At 49.0% G+C, this 14,602-nt stretch overlaps 1 protein-coding gene and 1 long non-coding RNA gene across 5 annotated transcripts in view; one reads left to right on the top strand and one right to left on the bottom strand.

Moving 5' to 3' along the window:
* Positions 1–14,602, bottom strand: part of Piezo2 (piezo type mechanosensitive ion channel component 2) — a 337,909-nt gene that overhangs the window by 141,853 nt on the left and 181,454 nt on the right. For all 4 annotated transcript variants that reach the window (XM_078030440.1, XM_078030437.1, XM_078030438.1 and 1 more), the window contains exon 5: positions 727–889. In XM_078030440.1, the coding sequence (XP_077886566.1) occupies positions 727–889 (163 nt within the window). The remainder of the gene's footprint in view (positions 1–726; positions 890–14,602) is intronic.
* Positions 5,472–9,950, top strand: LOC144370208 (uncharacterized). Its single transcript, XR_013430103.1, has 3 exons — positions 5,472–5,694; positions 6,398–6,603; positions 9,412–9,950. It is a non-coding gene; the product is annotated as an uncharacterized LOC144370208 (long non-coding RNA).

Genomic DNA, 14,602 nt, shown 5'->3' with positions numbered 1-14,602 from the left:
AAATGAATGACTTTTGACATTGATGCCACCTGAACCTGCAGAGCCGAGGCAGTCATCAGGAGCGCCTGCTGGAGCAGGTCAGGGGACAGCACGAGAGGTGGCTGACAGACTCCTGCACACCTCCTGGTCCGGGAGCAACCCCCCAGCCCTGGGCACTAGCTGAGCACTTACAGTTCATTCTTTATCTCTACCTTATCTTTTTTTTCAATTCCCATGCTTCTCTAAACTTATCTTTTCTCCCCTCCAGAATGTTTTAAAATAATTTGACCAACATGCTGCGTCAACATAACTGTCTTGGAGGGTAAGGTGCGAAGTTTCCCCTCAAGGAGGAGTGAATCTTTTCCTCCCGAAACTACCCGTGTTACTGCTTCTCCAGACACCAAGACCTTCAGACCCAGCAGCTCATAACATGTGGACCCAATGCAGCTCCATGAGGTTACCATCTGCCTTAGCGTCAGATGGCAGCTGGGGGTCTCGAGCTGGCCTTACCCATTGAGCTCCTCAGCAAGGGTGAGCACTCACATCCCCACCTGTCTCCATGTGGCTCAGCTATGGAAGACAGGTGTGCCCAGCGGGCCACCCAGGTGGCTTTGTGAGGGACTGTAAGGGCTTTGTCACGTGCTCTGTCAGTCACTGGGCTCTGCACAGGGAGTTATCACAGTGCCACGACTATCAAGGGGCAAGGCCCTGGGGCCCAGGAAGGAAGACACACATAGTCAGATTTACCAGTTCTTCATTTTCAAACTCCAGGTTATATTGTGCTGCTTCTTCTGTCACTGGTTTCTGTACGATGTTTCTGCAGACGAGCCAGATAGTCAGGCTGGCGATGAACATCCCGATGTCAGGCACGAACACGCGGATCCCATTGCCAGCGTCGGCTCCCTTCAAGCTAGGGAGGGAAGAAAGGGAGGAAGTTTAGTCGTTTCCTTATTTGTATGGTTGACCATCTTACAATACATCCCAGTACTCTCAATGATTCAAGATAAAACATGCTGTTTCTGCCTAGGAGGTATCAGAAGGCTTTTCATTGATCTCAGGATCTTATACAAATCTAAGGTTCAGGGGTAGTCCAGCATTTTACAGGAGTTTCAGAAATACTTTGGAGAACTCTAAGCAATGATCACTTCTAAAACATGCTAATGAACATATTTTAGTAAATAAACCACATATCCGGTCCAAATGCAGCTGTCTGCAATTTGGCTAAAGCAGTTAAAAACTGAAGATATATTGGCAGCTAGAAGGTATTTTATTATAAATGTAGGTGAAAGCTAGACGAGAAAGCAGAGGAAATGTCAACACTCTTTTCAGGTCTGGGACCTCTTCATTATTTTGCATACTGGGTTGATCTGTCTCCCATTCAGTTCCACAGAAATTGATCCACCCAGTTTCTTCTCTGATGTTAGGAGGAGAAATGCTGAACCGAGAATTGGAAGACTGGGGTTGTGGCCAGTGGACACTGAGTGTCTGTCTGCCTTCCTTGCGCCGTCCAGTGAAATAAGTCACCAGCTCATGCCTTTAAGAGAGGTGAATGCTTACGTATGCAAAGCGAATATGGAAAGTCACAGCAAAATATGACATGCATTTCCACCGACACCAAGGCGTTGAGAAGAGCAGTATTACTGACCTTCAGATCACTTTCAGACTTGGCATCTGCTGTTATGAGATCTGGAAACAAATGTGGAGCAGTGGGCTGCACCAGGCAGAGGGCAAGGAGGGGCCTCCACTGGACGGGGAGGAGGGCTCCAAGGGAAGGAAATCCAGACGCTGCCTGTGACCCGAGGCTTCTGTGACCCTAGGCATGTCCTGGCACAGAGGCCCAACAGGCACCACCTCCACCCAACTATGCTGGCAGAGCTCCCCGTGCTGTGAGCATGGGTCCCCAGAACTCACAGCCACGGCCCGCGACAGGCCAGCCAGCTCCCTGCAGCTGTGCTCCTCCATCACCCACAGGGCTGCCACTGTCCTGAGCCACTGGGCACCCAGCACTGACAGGCCTGCAGGGCTAGCAGCACAGTGCTCACTGCTAAACGTGGAGAGTGGTTGCTGACATTTCCTCTGTTCACCCATGAAATAGGAAATAAACCCTGGCAAGGAAAAGCCAGTGAAGTAGCTGGTGATATGAGGGGAAGTCCTGCAGCCTTGGTCTGCAGAGTGAGCTCACAGCAGGGAAGACACAGGCCGGGCTGAGGTCTGTGCCAGTGACGGAGCTTCTGGGGGTGAGAGGAGCGCAACCTCCCAGAGACTCAAGTCTCTGGAGAAGTGTTTACCAGAGGTAAGACTTGTCCAGGGACAGGAAGGAAGAGCCAGGGACATTCATCAGGTTGGGTGTATACATACGCAGTGGGCGGGGCTTGGTCCCAGGACCCATCCTCCGACACCTGGGTCCCTCTCACAATGGCACAGGTTCCGTGTGACCTGTGTGCATCCTCCTGTGTGCCGTATGTTATCTCCAGACTGCTTATGTCACCTGATCCAGTGTCAACGTCACATGCACCCCTGCCGTCCTGTGTCGTCAGGGCATGATACCATGACAACAAGACTTGCACATGCTCAGAACATTCGCAGCTGTTTCCCAGGAGTTTACCGTCTGTGAGTGGTGGATCTGCAGATGCAGAACCTAGATAGCAGCTGACTGTGCATATCCCTATTCACCCTGTGACTGTGCACAGCATCCTTTGATGTTGTGTGTGTTGTACACTGTGATGACCCTCATCGAGAATACCATTATCATCGTTCACATCTTGGTAAAGAATGTTGATACTTTTTGGAACATGAGCCCTTCTTGTGTACCCAGAGCTTTGCACACAAATCAGCCACCGCCACACTCAGCTGGGTGGAGTTGTCCCCTCTCCGCACCTGAAGCGGCCCAGGCTCTAAGAGTCCCACAGACGGAGGACACAACTGCCCTGCCTGCAGGCTAGTGAGGCCTTCTCCTCTAGACCAGCTGCTCCCCACCTCCAGGCTGCCCACGTGCCTTGCTCAGAGGGAACAAAACCAAGTGCATCCTTGTTGTTTTGGAAGGGGTTTCACTGGTGTTTCCCCAGCATTTTTGCATCCAGGGGGGTTGTCTTGCACCAGTATGCTCAGGGTCAGAGTCCTCGCCCCACAGACTGCAGGACACAACAGTCCAGATCTAACTCAACGAAGGGCTTTCTGGTCTAGCGTCTCCTAGAAATCAATCTTCAGGACAGTCCAGCTGGCTGCTTGAATAAAAGAGGGGCTCTGCACAGTCTCGCAAAGCTCCATTTCTACAGATGGCTCCAAGCGCTTCATAAATAAACACCATGTATCAGTTTTTTTTTTAATAGCAAATTCCTTTCATTTGAGACAAGAGTTAAGAGGATCCAATTCAGAAAGCTTCATCCAAACTGAATTCATAATAATGAAATCTGATGATGGATTATGTCATAGGAAGAATGCAGACATTCATTATGCACCTTTAAAGTCGGCCTAAGGTGATCTCGCAGAGCAAATGAATTGCAGTCATTAGAATGAGATGGAAAGGGGGGGGGTCAAGGAAAGAGACTAGAGAACACAGGCCAGGCTCTGGCTGACCCTGTGGGGCTGAAGTGAGAGGCCCCTGGTGCTGCTCCCCTGGGTTTTTGGCATAGACTTTCATACCTTTCATGGAAAACAAGTTGACCAGACTTCGAAAAAGGCACCTGCCAAGCCAAGGTTGGTAGGGGGTTCTGAGAGAAAGGTCCCAGGGCTCCAGCTGTGGCCTTGGCAGCTTCCCGCACCACATCTCAGCTGCAGACGCCTAGCCTGGCCTTCCCCTCCCCGCCTGCCGATTGCATTGAGCTCCCGATTTATAGGCAATGGCTTTAAATAACTGTCTCTGCTTTGTGCTTCTTGATCCCCAAAGAGACATTTCACAGCGCACAAATGTTAAGGAGTAAATGAAGTTAGTTGCAAAAGCAACCATTCCACCCGCTGTGCCAGAGTTCAGCTCCCAGGCCCAGGGCTGGCTCGGATTCCCATTTGGAATGGAGTCTGTCAGCTGCGGAGGCGCAAAACTATGAACTGGGCTTGCTGAGTTCACCAAGCAGGGCGTCGGTAACACTGCCTCGCAGAAGAGTGTAACGAAAGTGATGCAGACTACACAGGCCATAGTCTAAGTGATGTGTCATCCAGAGGCCACATCAACAAAGTTTCCTTCTCTGTTGTTTAGACCAAGATTTAATAAAGCACCTTCTTCAGAATGTTAGTCCTCAGAAGTGCTGAGCATTAAAACAAAACCAAAAAAATCTTTGGTCAAATAGGTGTTAGAAACTCACAGTGCATGCGATCATACTAAAAGGCTTGAGCATCCCTGGGTCTAGCAATTCAGTTGGATTTATTTACACTTCTGTTTCCCAAACTTATTTGACCAAGATGTTTGTGTAAAGGACAGGTCATCTGCTGAATCCACTGGCCTCTCCTTTCCACACCTTCTCCACGCCCTGGTACCGATTTTGTGACCATGACAAAATTCACCAAGGGACAGCCATGATGGCCCTCTTTGCTCTGAACGCCTCTCAGAAATATTCTCTTCTTGCTTATCAAAAACAACGAGACAAAGGCAGCGGCCCAACACTTCTCTGCCTTGATGAGTTCAATTGTTTGAGGTTCTGCCTGTGAGAACGTGCAGCACGTGCCTTCCTGAGCCCAGCTTGTCTCATTCAGAGTAGTGTTCTCCAGTTCCATCCATGGGGTCACACAGGTTAGGATTTGCATCTTTTCCAAGACTGAATAGTATTCCGTTGTGCCTGGACACACCGTCACCTTCTCTTCCCTCCACTGAGGGACTGGGTTGACTCCCTGTCCTGCTGGGCTGAACAGAGCCACAGGGCATGGCCTTTTCCTTGCTTACTTTATCCCAGTCTACAGAAGGTATTTCACTCATTTCTCCCTCAACTAGCACAATTCCTGTAGATCTTTGTTCGAAATCCCCAACTATTTTATGCATAGCCAAGGAGCCGACTCCATCATAACCTTCAGGAAAGCGGAGCACATTCTGGAGCAGCTTCCTCCCAAAGGAAAGACAGCATCGGCCACTCTGCTCCCTGTGACAGCAGGCTCTGGGGAGGTGGGGTCACTAGGACAACACTACCAACAGCCAGACATCTCCCCCTTCCTCCACCCTGGCCATCCACACATCCCGGATGGTGCCTCTGGCTTGCATTGAAAAGCTTGAGAAAAATGAATTTCAATTAATTTTGCTGAAAAGAAAATAAGCTCCCCAGTGAGTAGCTGCAGGAGAGGGCTGCAAGTACGCTCTTCATAAACGCTGAGTCTGCAGACGGCAGGGAGTTTTCTGGATCACTACTAGAAGGTAACAAAGAAATCAGCATGGACTTTGGACTAGAAGTCCCCCCTCCCCTGACGGAGCCCCATGGTTCAGTCTTTGCTTCTGGCCTTGACCTCTGAGGAAGCAGTTTTTCCTTGCACAGGCTCTCAGCCTGGCCTCTGCACTCTTGCACAAGGCTCACAGGCAGCGCTGTGTCCCCTTCAGTGCCACATGCCACACTCATGATTCAGACCTTCCTCTCTACTCGGTGAGCTGGTGTTGCTGGCCTTCTCTGCTGGAGGCAACGTTTCCTGGTTGTATTTGCATCTTGTAGAGACTTGTAGAGACTGTCAAACCGCCTCCTACCACCCTTCAGGGACAACTGCTGACTAATTACCATGAGATAGCCGCCCAGTGGTGATCGGGTAAGGCCACCATTATTGACTGTGTTGGGCTGCAAGGGGACACTTCCCCTTGCCTCCAATTAATCAATTACTTATCTAATCACAATCAATGTGGATCCCTGAATCCCTGTTTTGTGGGGTTGTGTTTCGAACTCATTGCTGTTTATTCTGATGCTCGAGTTGCCCTCTAATAACGAGAGCCCCTTGAGGCGACTTCCGTCACCACGGAGCACACTCGACCCCTTCAGCAAATTTTCAGGCCCTTCTCAGATCCCAGCCCTTGTCCTCTCTGGGCCCTGTTTCTCAAAGAATCCCTGCTTTCCCAGAGCCGAGTGAGGTGCTCGGGGCTGGCACTGAGGTCCAGGCACCTGCAGTGGGCACTGCTACCAGGCCACCACTGTCTGCAGGGCTTATGGCTGCAGACAAGGGGACGCACCTGTACGTGTCTCCATAGATGCAAATGCACATTTACAGCTGTTCCCACATCTTTCTGTGTCTGTGTGTTTTAAAGACCTCATGTATTCATTCTGACACTTCAGCTTCAGTTTAATGTCTTGGGAGTCTTTCTCGCCTCTGCCTTCCATGTTCATGAGTCTCTGTTCTGGTAGTGGGAAACCTGGCTCCTGTGATCTTTCATGTATTTAGTGATATCAGTTATCTGTTTAATGCAGCAAATTTTCAAACCACCACAGCTGCCTCATCCACCATCCTTTCCCACCTGCAGGAGCCATTCTCACACCCGAACCCTTCAGTGATACCTTCCTGCAGCACCACCTCAGCAACCAGCTTCCATGGGGCCGCGCACGCTGCACCCACACTTGATGGGAAAGGAAGAAAAGTGGAAAGACAGGAGAGAAGGGAAGGGTCTTTATGAATTTCTGCAAGAGGAAGCCTGAACAGAGAAGACGGGAGAGATGAGAACACATGCAGGTATGCACAGGAGCTATCATCCATGATGTACGAGGGTCCCCAAGTCCTATCAGCTCTCCCTCACTGACCTGTTTACTGAGTGCAGAACCACTGAGCAGAGTGTTCAAAGAGAAGGAGAACAGCAGTAGATTAATCTGCACCAGTCAACAGAAGTAGGAGGGTTGTGATGAAATTAGATGGAAACATTTTTGGTTTTGATGATGAAACTATTTTAAGGCTTTGGACCAAAGATTTGATCCTCTAAAGTATAAAATGTGACAATAACATCTTTGCAGATTTGAAGACTTATATGCACCTTTTTTTTTTTTTTTTTGAGATGGCAGTTAAAGATATACAGAATGGTCATCTGTGTTTTAGAGGAAACTTCTAAGCTCTGGGTGGGTGCTGTAGGATCCTGGCCCAGCCTGGTTCTGAGCTAGAAGTGGGCAGAGTCTCCTTGGAGGGACGTCAGAGCAGTGAGCAGCAGGGCTGTCTCAGGTCTCTGTAGGTCTCAGCACACCAGGACTCAGTGACCACCAACCCAGAGGTGTGGGCAGGCTCCTTCCTCCTCAGTCCCTCCACTGCATGCCAGCCCTGCCCTGAGACCTGGCCTGGGGTGAAGGCTTGCCCACTGCCCCACAGAAGTGGTAGCCATCCCCAGGAAGAGCTTTCTGAGGTCTCATCTCAACTCAGGGTGGCCAGGGAGTCTCCCTCATCCCCGGAGACTTCACTCCCAGCACTGCCCACAGGGGGCAGCCCAGTGCTGGATTACATTCTTAGCCACTCTGATCCCCCTGATCCACTTGGAGTCCCACCAAGCTCTTAATGTGAGTCTTGAACTGGCTGCAAACACTCGTGAAGGACTGCAGAAGCGGGTAGTGAACTCTGCTGAACTACAGCCCACACTGTGGACGTGGGAGAATTACTCCATTTTGGCGGAGGACACAGTGTCCAAGAGGAGGTGGCCTGCTGGATCCAAAGCATGAGGATTAGGAATCTAACCCACAGCACAGGTTTCTGAGATGGAGCAGCTTCAATGTGCCCATGAGGCTCAGTCTACAAATGTCCTGAAACAACAGCATCGTCACCTTTGTGGGGAAGGGTATGTTGCAGGAGGCTTCAATAGGAATAGACTTCATTTGCCTTCTTTCTTACAGCGCCCCCTGCTGGGCATTACCCTCCCAGCCCATGAATCGGTCATGACCAATTCACTACAAAATAAATTGAGGGTGCCCCAATCAGCATTTCATTTTTTTCTAAAATTTAGTAGAAAAAAAGTGGAAAAAAATGTCAGTGTGTAGCACATGATAAGAGAAATGTTTTTTTGAAATTTTGTGACTAAGTTTGTGCCGTACTGGATCATGACATAAAAGATATTTCTTAGTGTAGTCATAGTAAAATAAACCATTCTCTGGCAAAACTCTTCTGTTTAAAGCAGGTAGGGAATTTGTGTAGGGCCAAGATGCAGATACTACAAATCCTGTGCCCGACCTCCTGGAGCCAAGTGTACCTCCAGGTCTGCACATCCCCCATGTCAGGATGGCACATGCTGCAGACCTGACATAATACCAGGAGGCAGCACACGGGCAGCGGCCCTATCACACACTCCTTTGGAGTTATGCTGCACACTGGCCGACGTGGCCTCCTCCTGCTACTGGGTGACTCAGGTCAGGTCGGGTTTGCCATGGACAGCAAGGCTAAATGTTGGGTTTTCAGAGCATTTCCATCTGGAGGCAGCAGAAGAGGGCTCTCAGTGCCTGCACTGAATCCCTTATATCAATCAACGGGTGATAAGCCGTAAGGAAAGATCACAAGGCTTCCAGAAATAAAATGTTAAAAGAATCACCAAATTTTTACTGTCTAAAGATGAAAAAGGTTGCATACATTCTTTGCTGGAGAGATTGTAAGGGACACAGCATCTCTGGGCCTTGTCATGCAACATAACATAGAAAAACTAAAGATGAAACCACCTCAGGACCCCGCAACGTCACATGGGTGCACGTCCAAAGGAAGCAGAATCGGATGCCAGGAGGTGTCTGCACTCTACGTTCTTACAGCACCTTCCAAAGTGGCCGAGCCAGGACATCAGCCCAGCTCTCACCACGGTGGAGGATGAAGGAAACTTCATGGGCAGAAACATGGAACTGCATGCCGGCATCAAAAAGAAAGAAATCCTATTATTGGCAGAAGCAGTGTGGGTGAGCCTGAAGGACACTAAGTTAAGTGACATGGACCAGTATAGAAAGACAAATCCTGCGTGACCTCACGCCTGTGGAATCCCAATGCCCATCTCCTGGGGTGAGCAGGACAGTGGCTGCAGGGGTAGGGCCGCTGGTGGCATCAGGGTTCAGGCAGACAGGAGCACTCTGCTGCTCCGTTCATGGTGCAGTGGCCACAGCTCAGCACTGAGCAGGGTGACCACAGCCACAGAACTCTTGGTTTTCAAAATAGCCAGATAGAGAGGGTGTTTTGATATAAAGAAGTAATGAATGTTTGCAGTATGGATCACCAGAGTTGATGACTACATAACCCAAACAGGAATCAACACAGCACAGCTGATTTCTGTAATTATGTGTCAAAAAGGAAAGGGACTGGGGAGCAGCTCAGGGGTACAGAGCTTGTCTGATATGTGCAAGGCCCTGTTTTCAATCCCCAGCACTGCAAAAACCAAAAATTAAAAAAAAAACATAAATAAGTAAAAGGTGCACTCTATATTAAGCAAATCCAAGAAACAAAAAATATAAAATTGTGAAGCATAAATTATAGTGTGAGGCTTCACACCACAAATTGAATGGCTGAAAATATCATTAAATGTACTTTCCCATGCAGGTGAAACGTGGTTTGGGTTTAAGGGAGTCTTCAGCAAGCATTTAGAGGAAAGCAAGACTGATTGACTGGCAGATGGGCTGGAAGTGGAACAGCCTGTGAAGAGACCTCTGGATTGAGGGGCAAATGTGTGACGTCCACTCTGAGACCTGTGCACAAACGTTCACGGCAGCTTCCTTCAGTCACCCAACAGAGGGCAGCCCCACCATCCACCACTGACCACAGGTGACTGTCAAGGACACGATGTGATACTGCTGCAATCCAAGGGAATTAGGCATGGCCGCATGTGGCTCCGTGGACACCTCTAAATGGCCCTGCTATTTGAGAGAGGCCAGGCACAGAGGGGCACTGAAGCCACAGTTCCATCATGGGCAATCTGAAAACGCCAAAGCCACAGTGGTGGCTGCTAGTGGTGGGGAGGGAGGAGACTTGGGGGTGAAAAACATTCTGTGCGTCCTGATTGTGGTGGTGGTCACGTGACCATGTGTTTGTCTAACCTGAACTCCAAGTGGCCCTTTAGTAGATGTAAATTCAACCAGACAGAGAAAGAGAGAGAGAGAGGAGAGGAGAGGAGGAGAGGGGTGGGGAGGAGGAGGGAGAGGAAAAAGAGAAGGAGAGGAAAGAGGAGGGCGGGAGAAGACAGACACCGAGACACCGAGGTGAGGTGGGATGCCTCTGAGCTAAGGCAGCACAAGATGGATAAAGACACAGCCAGGCACAGTGCCGTCCTACCAGCTCGGGAGGTTGGAGGATTGCAAATGTAAAGCCAGGCTCAAGAACTTAGCAACTTAGCAAGACCCTGTCTCTAGATAAAATATAAAAAGGCTGGGGATGTGGCTCCGTGGTGAAGAACTCCTGGGTTCAATCCCTGGCATCAAAACAAAATTTAAAAATAATAATAAAAAAATAAAGTCACAGGAGCAGCCAGGAGGAAGAGAGAGAGAAGCCCCAAATCTGAAATATAAATGAAGAAGCAACAGCAGCCCCAACCTAACAAGTGTCGGATACCAAATGGAACATGGTGAACCAGCTGCATCTGCAGCTACATAACTGCTGAAAGTAACGGGATGCGGGGCCCATGGCGGGGTGGCTTCACGACCTCTCTGCATGCAGAAATCCTGCCCGTGGGTCCCCTCCCGCCTTCGCTGAGCATTTCAACAGAAGCTGCTTTGCTGGCTGCTTCTCCCCGGGGATTTCCCTACCAGAAAATTTTATGGCAAGGATAAAATTAACAATGCGAGGTCCACAGGAAACTGTTTCTTTTTGCAAATCTTTTTGCTTGAAATTCTGGGAAATTATGTTTTAATAGTTCAAGACCTATTATGAAATCTCTGATTTATGGGATTAGGGCTAGGTCATCGAGAGCCTTTCTCCTAAACAAAGATTTGTTAATTTCATAAGTAAAAAAAATCAAGATCCCCAGCGTGAGTCGGAGCTCCTGTGATCTGTGCTGGCACCTGCGCACAGTGTGGGTTTCCATCCTATTTGCAGGACACAGGCCCTGCCTCAGCCTGGCCAGACGCAGGGATGCTCAGGCGGTCAGCCAGGCCCCTCCTGTCCTCACTCCTGTCACTGTCCCTGCAGTGCCCTCCCTTGGCTCATCTAACACTAGCTCTCTGGGTTCACTGAGATGACCGTAGCTCCTGCAGCCTCCTGCCTCAGGTCCCCTGTTCAGTCCAGACCCGGGGCCTCTGGGCGTGGCTCCTGACAGCTTACACTCACGCGTGCACATGGACATAGGCGTGTCTGAGAACAGGGGGGCAGTTCAGATGAGACCGTGGTTATGCTTCCTGTCCCTCTTCAAGCCAATCTCAATGCTGGCTTGAGAGCCTTATTTAACAAATACCTCGTAATCGAATTGTATGGGAAATCATCACTTATCACAGCTGATCAACTTGGTGGGGCTGAGTGCCAGCAGTGACTGTTTCCACCGCAGTGAATTCCTCATTTTAGCATGCAACCCGACAGGCACTTCCATTCAACATTCTCCAGGTGTCTGCTGAGGGCCAGGCACTATTCTGCCCCCGCCCCCCGCCTCTTGATACACAGACGTGTTAAGGTTCTTTGGCTTTGGATCTCATAGTCCCTCCTCTCTTTCCCAAGAAGACAATCTCTAGGAGAAACAAGCTTGGCCACACTTCTATGAGGCCACTGCTTTCTGAGATACCTCTGTTGGCTATCCATGGTCCTCAGAGAACATGCACCCTCACGGTGCTTACGTGCCCTGGGCTGCAGGCTCTTCCTGGATTCCTTGGTAGAGAAAGGCAAGGACCATGTGGGGCCGCTCAGCAATCACCCAGAACCAGAGGCCTGCACAGGTGTTAGGGGTGCCTCTGCTGGTGGGATGCAGGTGTCGCCACCTCCACGCTGATGTGGGACTGGTCACGAGGGTGCCTACCGCAGAGGAGCAGGGTACAAGCAGGAATGGGTACCCTTCCCTCTGATCCACAGGTTTATATCTGCCCTTGGCAGCAAATGGAATTGGTTTTGTTGGTAGTGTTATTGTTTTTCTTTCCCTAAAAGTTAACACAGGGTACAATGTATGGGTGACTCAGAAAACATTCTAGCATTCCTAAGAGCCACAAATCCCAGCAGGAATGGGTGGGCCAAACAGAGCAGCTTCAATGCTGTCTGCCACTGCATGGAAGTTAACACCCATTTTCTGGAAAGCACTGGTGGCCACCCAACAACCTGGGTCAGAGCCCAAGCATTCCGTTTCAGATTTCCAAGGGTGAGGGTTTCCTATGCCCCCTGGGCTGCGGTCCACATCCATTAGTGTTCTAATGCAAAAACACCAGCAAATGCACTTAAATTGCACCCAGTGCAATATGGGATTCGATTATCTATGTGGATTTCTAAATAAACACATTTAACTGGTTAGAACAGAGTGCAGGGAAGTTTCCAAACCCAAACATTTCTCATGACAACCAAGTGAAAACAATTTCCTCTCTGTTTAGGGTAAGCAGGTCAATAGCAGGCCTCAGGAGGAAGCCACTGGAAGCCCAGTCTGAGGCGTCTCAGATTCTGTCCTGTTCATGTTACTTGCTCCTGAATAACAAGTCAGGGGAAAGATTATTTACTGCTGGGGTGGACACAGTGGTGCAGGGTCACTGCCCTTGGCAGCGTCTGCTGGCACTGCCTGTCTCCAGCTCCTCCAACGGGAGCAGGTAGCTGCTGGTTGTTCTGTCATCATCTACTGTGACCGGTAGAGCTGGGGATGTGGTGTGCTGTCCAGTGTCATCTGCTTCTCTGTCATGGCCTGCCACACAACCTTGGCAGGACAAGATGTCTGAACATCTCAGAATAAGGCAACCCACCCAGAATTCACTGAGGCAACAGAATGAAGAAAGGTTGAGCATCCCTAATCTGAAAACCCCAAGTCTTAAATGCTCCGAAATCTGAAATCCTTTGAGCACCAACAGGCAGATACAAGTAGAAAATTCTACACCGTGAAACATGGCTCCATGCATAAAATCATTTAAAATGTTGTATAAAATTAGTTTCAGGTTTTGTGTCTACAGAGCATAAATGAATGGTATGTTTAGATTGTGTCCTGGCTCCATGATACTTCATTATATATGTGCAAATATTCCAAAATTGGACCATTCTGAAAGCTGAAATATGGTCCCAAGAATTTTGGATTATGGATCCTCATCCTGTACTAATCCCCAAATCCTAAAATCCCTGGAGAAAAAAAAACAAAAATGCTGAACACCACTGTAGATGTGACTGCTGCTATTTTTCTATTAAACTAATGTCCATGGCTTTTTAAGTTTCTCATGCAAGGTGAGCGCTCTACCACTGACCTACATTCCCAAGTGCACACAGATGACTTCTGAAATCACCCCCTCAGGCTGAAGGGCAAGTACACTCTGCACCACCAGCCAATTGTAACTCTTTCACATGATCCTTCTGACATGGGAGTGACAGCCCTTTCATGTGGTGGGTTAGCTGCTCCTTCCTCTTCCATAGGAGTGATTACTTAGCCTTAATAAAACAATTTGCTATGGAAGATAGTGAGGCTGATTGAAACTCTGAGAATCATTCTTAGTGACACTGTTAAAAACATCATTTTGTTGTCAAATTCTGGCTTACAAACTATGAAATGGAGTGCGATGAATGTTTATTTTCTACCTTTTCTGCAGAAGGCCCTGGACTCAGAGCAGGGCCTGGATAGAGCACACGGCCATATACGGATGCTTATGACAGATACAAGTTGTACTTAAGAAAAAAAAAAGTATACCGTAAAAATACAGTTTTAGTAACAATAATTTACACACAGAAAATCAGGACAGGAAGGTTCCAGAAAGGCTTCAAGGGTGAGGTGACACGGCAGGCATCCACCAGATGGAGAGAGGTTGCGGCAATGAAGCGTGAATCAAAGGCTCAGGGGAAAGGGGCTGAAAGGTGGGCGGTGAGTCAGACCCCCCAATATGAGGAAGCTTGACGTGTGCCAAAGGAATAGTGGGGATCACAGGTGGGGAGGTCCTGGGTGTTATGTTGGAGACCTCTAATTAATTCAGAAGGCAGGGGAAAGTTTGCAACAGACCTGCACCTGACCTCTGAGAGTCCTTGGGGGTCTGCAGGATTAGCAGAGGGGAGGGGCACTGGCTTCTGCCAAAGGAGTCACTGAACCCCATGAATCAACATTTACATATTACCTGCAGGAATGGCACAGGATCACAATTTCATTACTTCAAATAGTTTGTGTGAATGTCAGAAGGGTGTGTGTGTGTGTGTGTGTGTGTGTATATAGAGGTAGAATGGGGCAGGGGAGCAACTGTTTGCACTTTGCTTATCCCAGGATCCAATGAAAAACTCAGTGCCTATAAGGTCCCCATAGGAGAAGCTGCCACTTTATCTGAGCAAAAATGTCTTCGTTCCTAGCTGTGTCATTGGCTGAGCTATCGAAAGGGCATTTTATGGTAATTTGAGCTATGACAGACGTAATTTCAGACTTGTAGGTTGGATGCGGAAGAAATAAGAGATAAGAACCCTTTGAGCTTGTGAGTATTAGCCCATAAACGCAATCCTTCCAAACACCCTGGGGCAGAGCTTGGACATCCATGCTCCTCTTCTACCTCACCAGCATGGTGTCCTGTCTCCCATTGGTCACCCATACCCAGGCATGTGGTCTTTCATTCATATGTCAGGCAGTCCTTCTGCTCATGTCACTGGTGAGTTTAAAGTGCTC

The sequence above is a fragment of the Ictidomys tridecemlineatus genome, chromosome 13 (genome assembly GCF_052094955.1).
Source record: "Ictidomys tridecemlineatus isolate mIctTri1 chromosome 13, mIctTri1.hap1, whole genome shotgun sequence".
In the NCBI taxonomy this organism is placed as follows: Eukaryota; Metazoa; Chordata; class Mammalia; order Rodentia; family Sciuridae; genus Ictidomys; species Ictidomys tridecemlineatus.
This window is presented reverse-complemented; position numbering and strand designations above follow the sequence as displayed.